General features: G+C 42.3%; 1 protein-coding gene across 3 annotated transcripts in view; it reads left to right on the top strand.

The window, feature by feature from the left end:
* The first annotated feature begins 7,715 nt into the window (after positions 1-7,715).
* LOC137320893 (multiple C2 and transmembrane domain-containing protein 1-like) overlaps positions 7,716-19,175 on the top strand; it is a 603,286-nt gene continuing 591,826 nt past the window's right edge. The window contains exon 1 of one of the 3 annotated variants that reach the window (XM_067982848.1): positions 7,716-8,576. In XM_067982848.1, the coding sequence (XP_067838949.1) occupies positions 8,121-8,576 (456 nt within the window). In that variant the 5' untranslated portion in view covers positions 7,716-8,120. Of the gene's footprint in view, positions 8,577-18,675; positions 18,694-19,175 lie in introns of those variants that run through there. The other 2 variants (XM_067982849.1, XM_067982856.1) reach the window with 2 other exon arrangements.

Raw genomic sequence — 19,175 nt, 5'->3', positions numbered from 1 at the left:
ACTTTCAAATATGCTAAATCCTTTAATACTTCCTCTCTCACTATGTTTATCCCATCCAATATTTCACACTCCTCCTCCTTAACTATAATCTCTGCATTGTTCCCCTCTTTTGTGAAGACAGATGCAAAGAACCATACCCACATCTTCTGCCTCTACATATAGGTTACCTTTTTGGTCTCTAATAGGCCTTATTCTTTCCTTAGTTATCCTCTTGCTCTTTATGTATTTATAAAACATTTTTGGGTTTTCCTTAATTTTACTTGCCAGTATTTTTTCATGCCCTCTCTTTGCTTTCCTAATTTCCTTTTTAATTTTACCCCTGCACTTTCTATACTCCTCTAGGCTTTCTGCAGTGTTGAACTCTTGGTGTCTGACATAAGCTTCCCTTTTTTGCCTTATCTTACCCTGTATGCTCCTTGTTATCCAGAGGGCTCTAGATTTGGCAGTCCCACCCTTTATCTTTGTTGGAACATATTTACTTTAAACCCCTTGAATGCTTCCCATTGCTCTGACACTGATTTACCTTCAAGTAACTGTTTCCAGTCCACTTTTGCTAAATTATTTCTCAGCTTACTAAAATTTGCCTTTCCCCAATTGAGAACTTTTACTCCTGATCTATCTTTGTCCTTTTCCATAACTACGCTAAATCTGACTGAATTATGATCACTACCACCAAAATGCTCTCCCACTGATACTCCTTCCACCTGCCCAGTTTCATTCCCTAAAACTAAATCCAGAACTGCCCCCCCCCCCCTCTTGTTGGGCTTGCTATGTACGGGCTAAAATTCTCCTGATTGCATTTTAAGTCTTGCCAATGTTGAGTTGAAGAAAGTTCTTGCTCATTCCAGATTTGATTATTGGCTAGGTAATGGGACAGTACAGTGTTGGTCGAGGAGTCAGGAGTGGTGGCAGTGAGATAAAGATCACTGTTATTAGCGTACATGTAAAAGTTAACCCAATGCCTATGAATGATGTCACCAAGAACCCCCCTTTAGACAAGGGGACCAAGATTAGAGCCTTGGGCCACACCCAATATGTATACGCAGGGTCCAGAGGAGAAACCTTCATAAGGACATGTGTGGATGTGTTGTGACAGACAGGAGTTGAACCAAGCGATGGCAGTGCCTTGGAGGTAGGTGACAGAGGAGAGATGATGATGAAGGAATAGATTGGTCGACTGTATGGAACACTGCAAAAATATCAAGGAGGATGAGCAGGTACAGCACACTGCCACAAACATCACAAAGGATTCATTAGTGACCTGAACAGGGCAAACACAGTACTGTGGGCAGGGTCAAAACCGGATTGAAGGAATTTGAAGGGTGAGTGATGATACGGAGCTGAGTGGTAATGGCTCGTTTGAGGTCTCCTTGAAGGCACCAGCTGCTGCCGTAGAGAAACCACCTCCAGCTCGGTAACGTAATCCACCCCCCACCCCGCTGCGGAGGGAGACTATCCATGCTTAGGGATGGCTGGAAATGGGACCAGCTGGTGGAGATACAGCCAGGAGTCTGGGGAGGGGGAGGGAGAGAAACAAGTGGGGAGAGATGTGAAGCTGGGGATTGGGACTCGGCGGGAGGGAAAAAGAGTGGGTGGAGGGATTCTGGACTTGGTGCAGGAGGAGAGAGTGACAGTGGACTGGGGAGTCGGGGAGAGGCAGACAGGGGATTGGGGGTCAGGGTTGAGGGCTCGGGGAGAGAGGGTGACTGTGGAATGGAGGTTCAGGCAGGGAAGAGAGGAAGACTGAAGATCGGGAGGACTGGGGTGCTGGCAAGGGGAGAAAGGAAGACTAAGTAATAGGGTGTGGGGCCCAGCATTTCCTGTAAAGTCAAGAGCAACAGCAATAACATGGTATGTAGGAGCAGCCGGTAGAAAAATAGGAACATACGAATAGGAGTAGCCTGTTCAGCCCCTCGAGGCTGTTCTGCCATTCAATTTAAATCATGGCTGATCTGTATCTTAACTCCATCTACCTGCCTTGGTTCTGTAACCTTTAATACCCTTACCTAACAAATCTATCAATCTCAGTTTTGAAATTTCCAATTGACCTAGCCTCAACAGCTTTTTGGGGGAGAGAGTTCCAGTTTTCCACCTTCCTGCAAAGAAGTGCTTTCTGATATCACCCCTGAACAGGCTAGCTCTAATTTTAAGGTTATACCCCCTTGTTCTGGACTCCCACACCCAGAGGAAATAGTTTCTTTCCATCTAACCTATCAACTCATTTGATCATTTTAAACACCTCAATTAGATCACCCTAGTCTTCCAAACTCAAGGGAATACAAGCCTAGTCTATGCAACCTGTCCTCATAATTTAACCCTTTTAGCCCAGGTATCGTTCTGGTGACTGTGCTGCACCCCCTCCAAGGCTAATATATCCTTCCTGAGGTGCGGTGCCCAGAACTGAACGCAGTACTCTTAAATGGGTTCTAACCAGAGCTTTATATAAATGTAACATAACTTCCACCCCATTGTATTCCAGCCCCCTTGAGATAAAGGCCAACATTCCACTAGCCTCTTAAATTATTTTTGTAACTGTCCACTAGCTTTTCTGTACTTGGACCCCTAAATCTCTCTGCCCCTCCACAGTTCCTAGCTTCTTGCCATTTAGAAAATACTCTGATCTATCTTTTAGGCTCAAAGTGGATAACCTCACACTCCCCCACATTGAACTCCATCCATCTGGCACAGTTTTGCTGACTCACTTAATCTATCAATGTCCTTTTCAACTTTATATTTACATCTACACTATTTACTGTGCCACCTAACTTGGTGTCATCAGCAAACTTGGATATATGGCTTTCTATTCCTTCATCTAAGTCATTTATTAATATAGTGAAACCTGAGGCCCCAATACATGTCCCTAGGGGACACCACTAGTCACATCCTGCCAATTGGATTACGTACCCATTAACCTGACTCTCTCTCTCTCTCTCCTACCTCCTAACCAATTCCCTATCCATGTCAATAAGTTGCCTCCAATTCCATGTGTTCTCATTTTTGTTAAATGCCTTCTGGAAGTCCATATAAATAACATCCATAGATATTCCCTTATCTACTACGTTAGTCACCTCCTCAAAACATTCAACTAGGTTCGTTAGACATGAATTACCCTTTACAAGTCTATGCTGGTAAAGGGGTGAGTTAAACCTGGGGACTTTACTGTGAGTAAATAGTGAAAGATTGATCCCACTGGTGGGCAAATGGGGAACATGGGGACAGAGACTGAGGATTCTTACTGGAAGAACCAAGGCAGAAGGATGAAGGAGGGTTTTTGCACTGAGGACTATTAGTGTATGCTTCAACTCAAGTGGATATTGAGATAGAGACTAGTACATTATTTAAAAGAGGATGGGTAAAGTATTTGAAAAGGAGGAATATAAAAGGATCTGGGGGAATGGGGTTAAAGGAGAGTGCCAGCACCGGCACAGGGGGCTGAATGTGATCTAATTTTTGTCATTCTATGAAAATCTTCTTTATTGAGTCTGAGCCCAGGGAGTGGTTCATAAATAAAAACAGAAAATGCTGGAAACACTCAGTGAGTCAGGCAGCATCTAGAAATGATGCTGATACAACAGATGTTGCCTGACCTGCTGAGGTCCAGCATTTTCTGTTTTTATTTCAGATTTCCAGCATCCACAGTGTTTTGCTTTTGTTTGAGTGGTTTAAAAATGTTGTTGCTGAACTGAATTTAGGGCGATGTGCCCTGTGAGAATTGCTCCAAACACTGAGCCCGCTGCCCCAGATCCACGTTGGTTTGTAACGACCAGTTTTGACCGGTGAAGTCCAAGTACAGATCGCCTCTGACTGAGGTTCCCACTTCAAAGTTGTCACCTTCACATAGAACTGGAGTCCAACCCAGAGTCCAAGGAGATAGGGAGAGAGATGGGGCCTGTTAAAAGTGGCATCAACTGGGGAGCCTGACCACACCTTGTGCAGTGCAGCAGGATTCTGGATGTAGTTACAGGATGAATATCAGCAGGTTATAAGGTTACTACTTGTTACAGATAGGATATTGGGGTGTTACACATTACTATCAGTGATTTATTGTATTACTGTTGGTTATGAGGGGAATCTTAGTGTTACCATTATTATTAGTTATTGGTGCCATTTCAGTGAGTTACTATTAGTTATTGGTGGAATCAAAGTTCCTCCCTCCCCCCATCAGTTTTGCCTGTTTTCCGCCCTTGGTTTCCCTTCTTTGCCTGCTCGTGGAGTGGCCTCTTGGTGGAACTTCTCGCACAACAGCTGCTGGTGCAAAACCACAAACAAAAATACTCAACTACAGGGAACCCAATCATTATAAAAGGTAAATGCAATAACATTTACAGATGTCATGTGTTCAGACGTTGACATGATCAAACCTCCAGGAATAGCTCCAACCAGAGTAGGCAGCCCTAAGCCTGAAGTGTGGGTGTCATTGATGATGTCAGAGGACACAGGGCGAAGCAGGGATTGTGTGATGAGAAATTTAAAACCAGCATTCTACCTGAAACATTAATTATCTTTTCTTTTTCAGCTGTAGATGTAACTGCTATGTGTTTTCAGCTATTGCAGTTTTTTTCTTTAACGTGAGAGTTGCTGATGAAGCAACACTTAAACTTAATTTTGAATGTGTCAATTTTAATCAGGCTCAGTCAGACTGAACAACTTTTTCAAGACACTATGTGGTGAATAAACAGCAATGGAAGGAACAAAAGAAAATAATGTCAATCATTGGGCCAGATTTTGCTCTGAAAATAACAGTGAGGCTAACACTGATCACCGTTATTTCTGTCCAAATCAGACAGCAACTTCCAGCGAGTGCACATGCACAGTTAAACGCGGAAATCTGGAAGTTGCTGTACCAGATACCCTGCTTCTCGGTAAGCTCTGCGAAGATGGCATCTCACCGTCTGGCTCCCCATTGAATTGAACAGCGTGACGTTCCTGCAATGATGTCATACATACTAACTAACCTCACCAGAAAAATTTAGGGCTTGTCCATTCCAATGTAAGGACCCTTTTAACAGCATGGCAAGTCTTAATGACTGCCAAACAATCTCTCTGGCACTGAAAATTAACTTTAACAAGTGTGGAGTCTAATTCCTTCAGATTTTAATAGTTGTTGGACATTTAAAAAAAATTAAATTTTTATTTTTTGCTTTTTCTTTCTGTCTCTTATCTGATTCTTAATTGAATCTTTCTTACCTTCTCTTTATTTCACTTTCTGTACCTGTTTGACATTGAATTCACTAATCTAACATATTTCCTGGTTTGTCTGCAAGGCTTATTAACGATGCTTCAATCTGATTGGTTAAGGGGATAGACAGTTGCTTGCCCTGTTCACACAGATCCCAGATTCCCTGTAGAGGACGTCGTGCTTTTTGGTTCTCTAATTTAGAGGAAGTTGCCGTGCAAAAGCTCATAGAAAGTCTATGGGCAAGTGCAAGTCTACAACAGACTGCAGGCGCTGTTCGTTTGCGTTCACAGCAAAATCAGGTCCATTATCTTTGTTTTCTAGACTCCCGTTACAGAGTGAGACGAGAATCACCTAAAGACATGTTATATCCAATGTGTGATAACATGCCAGTTCACTTTGTGCAGAATTAGGGGATCATGAGCCAGATTTTACTGTAAAAATAATGGTGAGGCTAACCGCACTCTGTTGTTATTTCTGTGCAAATCGAACAGTAACTTCCAGCGACCGCACATACGCGGTTAAATGCGGAAATCGAGAAGTTTGTGTTCGAGATGTGATGCTTCTCCAAAAGCTGCACAAAAACGGTATCTCATGGCTGGCTCACTATTCAAATGAATTGAACAGCGTGAAGTTCCTGCACTGACATCGTAGATAAGGACTAAATTCCCCAGAAAAAAAGTTAGGGCTTGTCCACACCAGCATAAGTTCCCTTTTAACGGTGTGGTAAGTCTTAATGACTGCCAAACATCCTGTCTGGCACTGAAAATTAACTTTTACAAGTGTAGTGTCTCATTCCATCAGCTTTTAATTATTATTGGACATTTAAAAAAAATGTATTTTTTACTTTTTCTTTGTGTCTTTTATCTGTCTCTTAATTCATTCTTTCTCTCTCTTTTGCTGTCTGTACCTGATTTAACATTGAATTCACTATTCTAACTAACCTTGTTCTGTCCGCACTGTTATTAACAATTCTTCAATCTGATTGGTAATGGAGGTACACAGTTGCTTGCCCTGTTCACACAGGTCCCAGATGCCCTCTAGTGGGCACCAAGTCCTTTGGCTGTCCCATTGACAATAACTTGCAACGCAAAAGCTCATAGAAAGTTCACCTTCCACCCTGCCAGCCTCCACATTCAATGTATCATCCTCCTCCATTTCCGCCACCTCCAGCACAATGCCACCACCAAAACATATCTTCCCCTCCCCTCCCCTTTTAGCATTCTGCAGGGACTGTTCCCTCCGCGACACCCTGGTCCATTCTTCCAACACCCGCTCTCCTCACAGCACCTTCCTGTGTGAGCGCAGGAGATGCAACACCTGCCCTTTCACCTCCTCCCTTCCCACCGTCCAGGGTCGCAAACGCTCCTTCCAACTGAAACAGCGATTTACTTCTTGTACTTTCAATTTAGCACATTGTATTCACTGCTTATGACTCCTACATTGGGGAGACCAAACGCAGATTGGGTGATGGCTTAGTCCGCAAGCATGACCCTGACGTGCCGGTCGCTTGCCATTTTAATTCTCCGCTCCACTCCCTCTCTGTCCTCAGCCTCCTACACTGTTCTAATGAATTGTAAACAATTTTACAACACCAAGTTATAGTCCAGCAATTTTATTTTAAATTCACAAGCTTTCGGAGGTGAACCTGAGGAAGGAGGTAGCCTCCGAAAGCTTGTGAATTTAAAATAAAATTGCTGGACTATAACTTGGTGTTGTAAAATTGTTTACAATTGTCAACCCCAGTCCATCACCGGCATCTCCACATCATGTTCTAATGAAGCTCGAGGAACAGCACCTCATCTTTCCATTAGGCATTTTACAACCTTCCGGACTCAACATTGATTTCAATAACTTCAGACCATAACCACTGCCCCCTTTTTTTGTGGGACTGCAGGTGCTGGTAAATAGTTCTGCAGTTACCATTTACAGCTCCTCTAGACCTATCTTTTGTTTCTTTACTTGTCCCATTACGACCCTCCTTGCTTGCACCATCACACTTTTTATCATTTAATCACTCTTGCCCTCCACCCTATCAGAGACCTTTCCTTTAATTCTTTCCCACCCCCACCACACTGTACTTGCTTAAAAACTGTTAACCCCTTAACATCTTCCAGTTCTGACAAAAGGTGAGCGACCTGAAACAATAACTCCATTTCTTTCCCCACAGATGCTGCCTGACTTGCTGAGTATTTCCAGCATTTTCTGTTTTTATTTCAGACTGCCAGTATCCACGGTATTTTGCTTTTCATAGAAAGTCTAAGGGCAAGTGCAAATCTAAGAAGCGGGTAGCGCCGTTGTTTCCCACTCACAGTAAAATCCGGCCCAATACCTTGCCTCAGTCCGAGTGTCCTTTCTACTGTTTACATTCAGCGGGATTCATTTACTGTGGATGTTTTAACCAAATATATTAGTTTAAATCCAATGGAATCTATAAGTTTTAGCAATTACTTTTTGAGCTCCGCCCTGCTTTCGACACGTTCCCAGCGTGTTAGTTTGAGCAGTTAAACAAGGCTCCAGGTTGGTTGTAGATTCACCTCCTTTCCCGGTCACTGCGTTAAAAAGGAAAGACGGGTTTGGCGTTTAGATCACTTGTCGGGTGGGTTGCTTTCGAATGACTTTCAAAATCTAAGCATTTTATCCTGCTGGTTACCATTTGTTTCTAATTCTTCTCGAGCCTGGGATCTTGTCCCAAAAATAACCGCTGCTGTAGGGAATGTAACTTTAGCAAGAGCTGAATCTATTGAAGCAACAATGTTTATTCGGTTATATTGCTGCTGTTAGGGGAAATCGGGTAGACTCCCGCTGCAACCGGAGCTGCTGCATTTCGATAAAGATTGGAAAGCAAAGGGGATCCATTAACTCTTCACCCTAGGCTGTTCCCGATCAGTCATAGCGAGGCGGCTCCACTTCCCTCCCAGGATTTTGAGCAGACTGCAGCAGAATGGAGGAAGTCACCGACACTTACCACAAACAAGAATCCCACTCCATCCACACTCGCCTCCGCAAACACTTCCAAAAGACCAGACCGTTCCTCGCCTCTAAATTCGCATCTGACCAGAAGGGCGAAACAGCGGGCAAAGTAAATTTGAAAAGCAAGAGGAAACAGGTGCTGGATCGCGTCTTCTCATCCTCTCAGCCCAACCTCTGCTGTTCGGGGCCGAATGGTACCGCAGGATCCAGGGGGCAAAGGGACTCCCGAGTGGGGGTGAAGCAGGTGAGCCCCCCGGTCTCTGCATCCAAACAGTTGGTCCCGCAGAGGCAGAGAGCTATTTTTGCCAGTGTTTGGTCCGCAGTAACACACCAGAAGAGCTCGTCCCTGGGTGCATCTGAATGCTTGAAGATCTCAGTCTCGGCCAAGGAAGAGGAAACGTGCAGTCAGGCCGGAGCTGCAGCGATTGTGAGTAACAGTTAACGTCGCTGTGTGTCTGGGGCACTTGGTTTTGGTGCAATGTTTTAATGTTATCGCTTGCATGAGTGGCAGGTTGTTTTTGTAGTAAGCGTTGAATCGGCTCCAGGGGCCGATTGCACTCGGGCCTTTTCAGTATGAATATGTGAATGGCTGAAAGGTGTTTGGTGTTGTAAGTTCATTGATGTAAATGGGCGGCAGCTGCCTGCTACTGTAGCACCGCATTGAACAGGTGGCAACTTTATACACAGGCACATATATCATCCCAGAGTTGGGTTCCATCCAGAGAGGGAAGATGCAACCCGTGGGGGATCAGACAGGGGAATCCTGCCTTAGGGTAGAACTCAAACTTTTTGTCAGTTGTCAAACGGGGTAAAATGACAAGAGCACCGGGAGAGGCGGGGCTGCAAGTCTAAGCGAATTGAAGAATATAGGGATCATTTACACTGGAAATAATATAGCAATATATTTCAGGTAATGCGATCAGGCTATAATTAGCAAAACTGTTCCCGCTTTGGGATCTGTAGTATCTCTTGTGATTTCTCATTTAAACCGCATTTGGTGTCTGTACCAGCCTGGTGCAGCTCCGACCCTGAACTGATAAGATCCCACTCTCGCACGTACTTCCTGCAGCATCTATAAAGCATGCGATGTACTGAGGGTGGCAGACTCGCAACAGGAGGACCGGAGCTTCTGAGGCTCCATATGTTCGCAGAACTCTACTGGGCAATAATTATCACTAGATAAGTCGCAGAGTAACTCGTGAATAGAACGAAAACAAATGTGCTTCCCTTTTGTGAATTGCTCCTATTTTACATAGAAATTGCTAAATGAGAAAAATATTAAAGTCCACTTAGTTTGCCTTCTGGTAGTCACAGGATACAACAATAATGGAGTTGTTGACTAATCATGGCAATCAATCTCTATCAATTAGTCTACAACAGACCCAGACATGAGGAGGAAAACACCAGTGGTGGAAAGCTTTTGGAATCAGGTCCAAAGCCAACTGTTCCTCCCAAGCATACTACACTTACCATATGTCATGTCTCAAAGTACTCATATACTCTATCCCAAAATGTTGTTTTCTGAAAGACTTCTATCTAATTTGAGTGAATCAACACTATCTGCTTCCACCATTTCCCTAGGGAGACTGTTCCATGGATTTGCCACATGCTCACTGAAATAATGTTTCCGCAGATTAGTTGTAAATTTACCCCCCTCAAGTGCAGGCTGCATCCTCTGGTACTAATGTTCTGGAAATGGTGAAACAGCTTGTCGTGGTGTACATTATTTCACCCCTTTAGAATCCTAAAAACAGGAATCACTTCTCAACCTTCTCTTTTCCACTGAGAACATGCCCAATTAATGTAATCACTCATCATAATTCAATCCCTCCATGCCCTCTTCTGTATCCACTCAATACCTGTACTATCCTTTTTGTATTATGGCATTCAGAACTGTACATAGTATTCTAAATGCGATTGCACCAATGATTTATAAAGTGGCAGGATTACCTCACCATTTCCACTCAATGTTGATCTTTTAATGCATCCCAATATCTGATTTACCTTACTCACTGCCACCGAGCATTATTGCAATTGCTTCAATTTATTGTCAACCAGGACCCCCAGATCTCTCTCGTTTTCTATACACATTATTTTCTTTCCATTTAACTTAGTTCCTTCCTAGAATTTTTGTTCCCATGTGAAGTACTTATGAAATTCAATGTAGAGAATTTCACTGCCACCTGTCTGCCCAAATCCCAAGTATATTCAAATCGACCTGTAGTCTTTCCTGTTTAGCTTTGGACTCTACCACCTTCATTAGCTTTAATTTTTCTTCTCACTTGAGAATTCCTCTGCAATGAACACCAGTGCCCTCCTGAAAGGGTCGCAGGCACCCATAGCCCAGGCTTCTACTATTGCCTCAGGCTTTGGTGTTAATACACATTCTCGAGTGATTTCTCACTGACATGTGGAACAACAGGTTTCATAGCAAGCACCATTTGCTTCTCTGACAGCATCCTGTGAATACATAGAAATGGTGCTATCACTATCATTTTATTTTTATTTGGTATAAATAAACTTCATTAACCAATTATAAGTAAGAGCAGCCCGAAGCATTTTGCCTTTCAATAATCATTCCTTCCTTTTAAATAAGGACCTGCTTTTTACTCTTGATTGCACAGCCACAATTAAGCTTTACAAGCGCATATACTTAAAAGCTACAGAGGAAGTTTCGGTACTCCAGGATTAAAAGGCTGCATTTATGTTCTGTTACTGGTCTGAGAGGTTTGCAGTACTGCATTTATACTGCAGGCTGCAAAACCCCATTTGTACTGCTATGAGAGCTCTGCACACATGTGCTTGCATAAGTATGATGTGGAGATGCCAGTGATGGACTGGGGTTGACAATTGTAAACAATTTTACAACACCAAGTTATAGTCCAGCAATTTTATTTTAAATTCACAAGCTTTCGGAGGCTACCTCCTTCCTCAGGTGAACGATGTGGAAATGAAATCCTCGAAATGAAGTCTCATTTATAATTCACAGAACAATGCTTGGTGAGTACAGACAGTTTTTTCAACTGCCCGTTGCCAAGGCTTGCAGCTCTGCAAAAACTTGATGTCTGTGTCTAAATGCGTGATCTTCTTGGATATCCTTTCCACTGTGAGCCGGCAGTTTGTGGTGTCGATGGTAGTCATGATGTGGAGATGCCGGTGATGGACTGGGGTTGACAATTGTAAACAATTTTACAACACCAAGTTATAGTCCAGCAATTTTATTTTAAATTCACAAGCTTTCGGAGGCTACCTCCTTCCTCAGGTGAACGATGTGGAAATGAAATCCTCGAAATGAATAAGTATCCTTGCATAAATATGCAGAGCTCCCCTCCCAACTGGTTAATTTAAATGTGTTGAGACCATTGGCAGGAGTGCCCACTATGTCAAAATATTTTTAAAAAACTCTGCAGAGCATTTTTTAAACTCAGATTGGCATTGCTGGTGGTCATTTTTACAGGTGAGGCACACACCTGTTACTGCATTTCCAGTTAACCACTTATTATTTTCATACTAGGAGTCCTTTATGATTTGCAGCACTGATGTTATCCTGCCTTGTTTTACAATTGTACCCATCTCCTCTCGCGATCTAAGAGAAAAACCCTTTTGTTTAAGATCGCACATGATATCACTGTCTGTCTCGATGGACGCCATTTCCTAAGCAACATTCCAGCTCAAATTCAACAAGTTTGCATCTCTGCAAAGATGGCTGCACAGTTGCTGCTTAGGCAATATATGAGTTTGCCTAACCAAACTAGCCTATTACCATGGCAATGGGTCCTTCTCACGAGCATAATGTCTTTAGTTTGAACGCACTGTTTCCTTATGTAGAAATTTTAACTCTTGATTTAAACTTTAGTTGCAATTAATTTGTTTACTGTCTCATAGTTTATTAATAAAACGTAACTAATAAAAAAAGTTGGTTAAAGTGTTTAGATTAGGTGAGTCTGTGAGAATTCTATGTGAGGTAGTGCCTCACCTGATGAGCTGCCACTATTGGAATTATACTCCAACTGGTATCAAGTCCAAATAGTTTGAAACAACTTCCCTGAGAGGATCTCACGCCATTGCACTCAGAAATGAGATCACGGCTAACTGCAGAATTGTGTTGTCACTTTTATCTTGTTGTGATTTGGAAACCACTTCACAGCAATGCAAAAGTGATAATATATAGGTTTTGGACAGATGCTGACTGAAATTCATTATTGCCTCAGAGGAAGTCAGCAGATGCTCTTATTCACTGTACCTTCAAAAATTATATATTGCATATGCATATATCTGATAGCTATAATTCAGAAACCACACACCTGTTTTATTTATGGCTCAAGCTGAATGTTGTTAGGCCTATTTGCAATTTTTATTTAGATGAGATAGCTAACAAAATATACCATACAGCCATGTTCAAATATAATACCGTTACAGCCAAATGTAAGGAATCTTACAACACCAGGTTATAGTCCAACAGTTTTATTTGAAAATCACAAGCTTTCGGAGGCTTTCTCCTTCGTCAGGTGACGAAGGTCACTCACCTGACGAAGGAGAAAGCCTCCGAAAGCTTGTGATTTTCAAATAAAACTGTTGGACTGTAACCTGGTGTTGTAAGATTCCTTACATTTGTCCACCCCAGTCCATCACCGGCATCTCCACATCACCGTTACAGCCAGAACATTGGTACATGTACTATAACAGCCAGAAAGCTATTGTTACATGTACTATAGCAGTCAGAAAATTGTTGGTACATATCCAGAGATCCACCCAGATTCCTCAAACATTCCTCCATTTGTGGTATTTCTAAGAATGTCAAACTTGTAAACATTTTAATTTGTTTTGGTGCAGAAATGCTGTTGCAGTTTCCAAAGAGCTAAACAGCCTGACATGGTGTGATGATAATAGCAATAACTATCTATAATGTAAATAAAGGAGCAAATTAGGTGCAGGCTGATTGTATTTTGTTTTCCACCATTGTTATGGAGAATGAGAATCACTTGTTTTTATTTAAAGTAACTGTATTCCCCTCCTCTTCCTCCATTCTCTACATGATTGACTGTTGATAACTGACCTGCTCCCAGAATTCCAACAGTGTTGCTCTGAAACAAGCCACAATGTCATAAGATGTGATAGTGGCCCAGGGAAGACTTTCTTCTCACTATGTGTAAGCAACTGACCTGCATAGTGACATGGCTAAGATCCTTAGGTTACCATGTAGAGCTTCACTAGAGCAAACCCACATGCCAGCATCTGTGGCACAATCTCTTGCATGCTGTGTAACTGCACCTCCATAGATCTTGAAGTACAGAGGAAATCACTGAGAATTTTAAACTTTTGTTTCTGTTGTAGAGATTAAACAATGGGTTAGATTTACAGATCTTATACAAATTCTAGAGTGGCTTCTGAGCATTTCCAAAAGTAATTAGAATTTTTATTGCCTTATTCAGCTTCTCCCCTTTAATTGTCTTTGCTTCCAAATTTCACTTACATGCAATTTTGCACACCCATTACTGGTTTGCTCCCTGCACTCAGCCAAATCTGCACCTGAAGAATGCAAACGAGTTAGCCGTAGAAAATTATGTGCAAACAATACACTTCCATTTAAGCCTATTTAAAACCAACCACTAGCCATTCCAGTCTAAGCTGTGTCAATATTGTTAAATATAGGCTTTTGAGTTTATTTGCAGAAATCCAAACTTGAACCATTTTGCAAGCACATGTCTTGCAAAAACCTTGCACCACACATGCATTGATTCACTTTATCTGTCCCACCATTGCATCATGCACCTGAATACTATTTTACAAATTACACCAGTTGATGTGGGTATCTGTGACTGGAGCCACAGCAACAAAAGTATGTGGTTTTAAGGGAATATTTTCATTAAATAAAATTAACATTAGGAGGTCTGGCAGTTTAGTATTGGATAAGAACTCAGTGACCTCTGGTCATCCAGACAATTAGGAAGAATATGCTTGTGGTGATGGTTGGTATATGTCCAGTGCTCTTCTGAATTTTTTGGGAGCTGCAGAGTCCATGTTCAGTGGCTGCGTAGGAAACTTGCATATGAATTTCAGATGTTAGCATTGATTTTCATCTTTGCAAATGCTGTAATTCTAGAGCGGTCAATAACAATACCCAGAAATAAATAAACAATCCCTATCTTGGACCTCAGAAAGCAAAGACTGTTGAGCCCTGACAGGTTAACTGGGATAATTGACCGTGATAGTTGTGAATGCTAACAAACGCAAATAATTAATACAATGATATAAATATTCATAGTATGTTGGCAGTGGTGGCAAAATATATAAGAACACTAGCTGATCACCTGTGCTGAAATGTATAGATGCTTACCTCGCCTGCCTTGCCCCTTTTAAGACCAACGCTGATGTATTTACTGTGGGTAAATGTCTAAGTAGATCCTAAGACAACAGCGTTGAATGCACTTTAAAGAAATAACTTGCATTTATATAGTGTCTTTCACGTCCTCAGGATACCCCAATGCATTTCACAGCCAATGAATTCATAGGTGCAGCACAGGAGGAAGCCATTCGGCCCATCGTGCATGTGCTGGCTCTTTGAAAGAGCTATGCAATTCGTCCCATTTCCCCTGTTCTCTCCCCATAGGCCTGTAAATTTTTCCGCTTCAAGTATTTATCTAATTCCCTTTTTTGAAAGTTACAATTGAATCTGCTTCCACCACCATTTCAGGCAGTGCATTCCAGATCTGGAATTGCGTTTCAAAAAAAATATTTCCTCAAGTCGCTTCTGGCTTTTTTGCCGATCACCTTTAAATCTGTGTCCTTTGGTTACCGACCCTTCTGTCACTGGAAACAGTTTCTCCTTATTTACTCTGTCAAAACCGTTCATGATTTTGAACACCTCTATCAAATCTCCCCTTAACCTTCTCTGTTCCAAGGAGAACAACCCCAGCTTCTCAAGTCTCTCCACATAACTGAAGTCCCTCATCCCTGGTACCATTCCAGTAAATCTCTTCTGCACCCTCTCTGAGGACTTGACATCCTTCCTAAAGTGTGGTGCCCAGAATTAAACACAATACTCCAGCTGAGGCCTAACCAATGTTTTATAAAGGTTTAGCATAACTTCCTTGCCTTTGTACTCTGTGCCTCTATTAATAAAGCCCAGGATGCTATATGCTTTTTTAACAGCCTTCTCAACTTCTCCTGCCACCTTCAAAGATTTGTATACATACACCCCCAGGACTCTCTGTTCCTGCACTCCCTTTAAAATTGTACCATTTAGTTACATTTTGGTAGGAAAGGCAATATATCACTTCACACTTCTGTGTTAAATTTCATCTGCCATGTGTCTACCCATTTTACCAGTCTGCCTATGTCCCCCTAAACTATCCTTCGCATTGATTACTTCATTTCTGAGTATCGTGTCATCTACAAATTTTGAAATTATACCCTCTATACCCAAGTCCAGGCCATTAAAATATATCCAAAAGAGCAGTGGTCCTAATACTGACCCCTGGGGAACACCACTGTATACTTCCCTCCAGTCTGAAGAACAACCGTTCACCACTATTCTCTGCTTTCTGTCCCTTAGACAATTTTGTATCCACGCTGCCACTGTCCCTTTAATCCCATGGGCTTTAATTTTGTAACAAGTCTATTATGTGGTACTTTATCAAAAGCCTTTTGAAAGTCCATATACACAACATCAACCGCACTACCCTCATCAACCCTCTCCGTTACTTCATCAAAGAACTCAAATCAAGTTAGTCAAACATGATTTTCCTTTAACAAATCTGTGCTGACTTTTGTTTATTAGCCCATACTTTTCCAAATGCCAATTTGTCCTGGATTATTGTCTCTCAAAGTTTCCCCACCACCGATGTTAGGCTGACTGACCTGTAATTGCCAAGTTTATCACACTCCCTTTTTTTGAACAGGGTTGTAACATTTGCAATCCTCCTGTCCTCTGCCACAGCCTCTATATGTAAGGAGGATTGGACGCAGTTTCCACCTTTGTGTCCCTCAGTAACCTAGGATGCTTCCCATCTGGACCAGGTGACTTTTTTACTTTGAATACTGCCAATTTTTTATGATGTGGAGATGCCGGTGATGGACTGGGGTTGACAATTGTAAACAATTTTACAACACCAAGTTATAGTCCAACGATTTTATTTGAAATTTACAAGCTTTCGGAGGCGTCCTCCTTCCTCAGGTAAATGTCAGGAACTCCTCAAAGCCTACGCATTTATAAATCACAGAACAATACATGGTGATTACAGGTAGTCTTTGCAACTGCCCGTTGCCAAGGCAATCACCGTGTTCAGACAGAGAGGTGTTACCTACAGAGCCCCCGAATATACAGTCAACAAAAAAAAAACAAACAGAAAAAAAAACGAGAGAGAGAGGGGCAGAAACATCCGGAAGGCAGAGAAAGCCAGCAAATGACCCGTTATATTAAAAACAGATAGCTTTTGTTCGCTGGTGGGCTTACATGTAGCGTGACATGAACCCAAGATCCCGGTTGAGGCCGTACTCATGGGTGCGGGACTTGGCTATCAATTTCTGCTCGACGATTTTGCGTTGTCGTGTGTCTCGAAGGCCACCTTGGAGTACGCTTACCCGAAGGTCGGTGGCTGAATGTCCCTGACTGCTGAAGTCTTCCCCGACTGGGAGGGAACCCACCTGTCTGGCGATTGTTGCGCGGTGTCCGTTCATCAGTTGTCGCAGTGTCTGCATGGTCTCGCCAATGTACCATGCTCTGGGGCATCCTTTCCTGCAACATATGAGGTAGACAACGTTGGCCGAGTCACAGGAGTATGAACCATACACCTAGTGGGTGGTGTCCTCTCGTGTGATGGTGGTATCTGTGTCGATGATCTGGCATGTCTTGCAGAGGTTACCGTGGCAGGGTTGTGTGGTGTCGTGGACGCTGTTCTCGTGAAAGCTGGGTAATTTGCTGCGAACGATAGTCTGTTTGAGGTTGGGTGGCTGTTTAAAGGCGAGTAGTGGAGGTGTGGGGATGGCCATAGCGAGGTGTTCGTCATTGATGACATGTTGAAGGCTGCGGAGAACATGGCGTAGTTTCTCCGCTCCACTCCGCTCTGGTTGACTGTATATTCGGGGGCTCTGTAGGTAACACCTCTCTGTCTGAACACGGTGATTGCCTTGGCAACGGGCAGTTGCAAAGACTATCTGTAATCACCATGTATTGTTCTGTGATTTATAAATGCGTAGGCTTCGAGGAGTTCCTGACATTTACCTGAGGAAGGAGGAAGCCTCCGAAAGCTTGTAAATTTCAAATAAAATCGTTGGGCTATAACTTGGTGTTGTTAAATTGTTTACAATTGCCAATTTTTTAAGCACCCCCTCTTTATCTATTTTGATCTTATCCAGTATCGTTACTACCTCCTCCTTTACTGCTACAACGGCAGCATCCTCTTCTCTAGTGAAGACTGACGCGAAGTATTCATTTAGTACCAGCCATGCCCTCTGCCTCCACAAGAAGATCTCCATTTTGTCCCTAATTGGTCCCATTCTTCCTTTGACTACCCTTTTATATGTTTATAAATGACTTTTGGGTTCCCTTTTATGTTAGCTGCTAATCTATTCTCATACTTTCTCTTTTCCCCTCTTCTTCCCTTTTTAGCTCTCCTCTGTACTTTCTGTATTCAGCTTGGTTCTCTACTGTATTATGAACCTTACATTTGCCATAAGCCTCCTTTTTCCATTTCATTTTAATCTCTATATCATTAGTCATCCTGAGAGTTCAAGCTTTGGATGCCCTTCCTTTCCCCTTCATGGGAAAGTGTCTGCTCTGTACTGGAGGGAAATGGGTTCTTCCCAGTGATTCGTGGACCTGGACAATAGTTCAGACAAAGACACTCTTACACGACGGTTTCATTAATCAAATTGATTTTTTAATGATTTAAAAAGTGCACACTTAAGCATGAAGCAAATCAATCAATACGTGGATTACTAGGTCTAGATTGCTGCAGTGATTGCTGTGTCGAATGTTGGGTGATTGCTGCATCGAGTGATGTGTGGAGTGATATGTCAAGGTTCTTTGTCTTCTCGTCAAAGTTTAGAAGTGATGTATCGAGGTTCTTTGTCGTCTTGTCAAAGTTTAGAAGTGATGTATCGAGGTTCTTTGTCTTCTCATCATTGTTGGAGGCGCTCTGACTGCAGTAGTTGTTCAACTGTTGCTCCTGCAACTGTTGACTGTTGAAGCTTCTACGATGTCTTGTCTTTTATATGATTCTTAGTTAATAGGGTGTGATCCAAGTTATGAGAAGACCCAGTTTGGCCACTCACCCATCGTAGCATTTATGATGGGCAGTTGGTTGGATCAGTCAAGAACTTGTGAATCCACTGTATCATCTTCTCCGTGTGAATCCAGGTACATTTAACAAGCTCTTTTTTTGTTTTGAGAACCAGGTGGTTGTTGAGTATCAAAGATGAGAACCAACGTTATTAGAATCATCTCGAAGCTTCTCTATAGCTGTCTTCTTATCAGCTGTGTGAACTTTACACTTGTTATGAGAACCGAAGACTGGTTCAAACTCTCTCAAAGCTTCTAGAAGGTGATGAAAGCTTCTGTCTTTTGCGCTTATCAGTTGTTATTGAAAATCACAGCTTGTTGAAGTTTTTGTACGTTGCTGCTTTTGTAGTTTTATTTTGATGTCCAATTGTAATGTCAAAGGGCGAGTTAACCCTTTACTTTCAAATGTACTATCCAAGTGAATGTTCAAATCCTTAAAGGGACTGGTTAACCATTTATTTTGAGTCGTCCAGTAGGTCTTCGGTTCACAATCTTAAAATGGGGTTTGAACCTTTTCCTTATGGTACCCGAACCGTCTCCTCCATGAAGGACTCCCATTGTTCAATTACTGTATTGCCTACCAATTTTTGATTCCAATCCACCAGGGCAAGATCCCTTTTTAATGCACTGAAATTAGCCGCCCTCCAGTTAAGTATTTTCACATTTGGTTGCTCCTTTTCCTTTTCCATAACTATCCTAAACCTAATGATATTATGATCACTGTTCCCTAAATGCTCCCCCACA

The sequence above is a fragment of the Heptranchias perlo genome, chromosome 4 (genome assembly GCF_035084215.1).
Source record: "Heptranchias perlo isolate sHepPer1 chromosome 4, sHepPer1.hap1, whole genome shotgun sequence".
NCBI lineage: Eukaryota > Metazoa > Chordata > Chondrichthyes > Hexanchiformes > Hexanchidae > Heptranchias > Heptranchias perlo.
The sequence above is the reverse complement of the archived record's forward strand: the minus strand, read 5'-3'. Positions and strand labels throughout refer to the sequence as shown.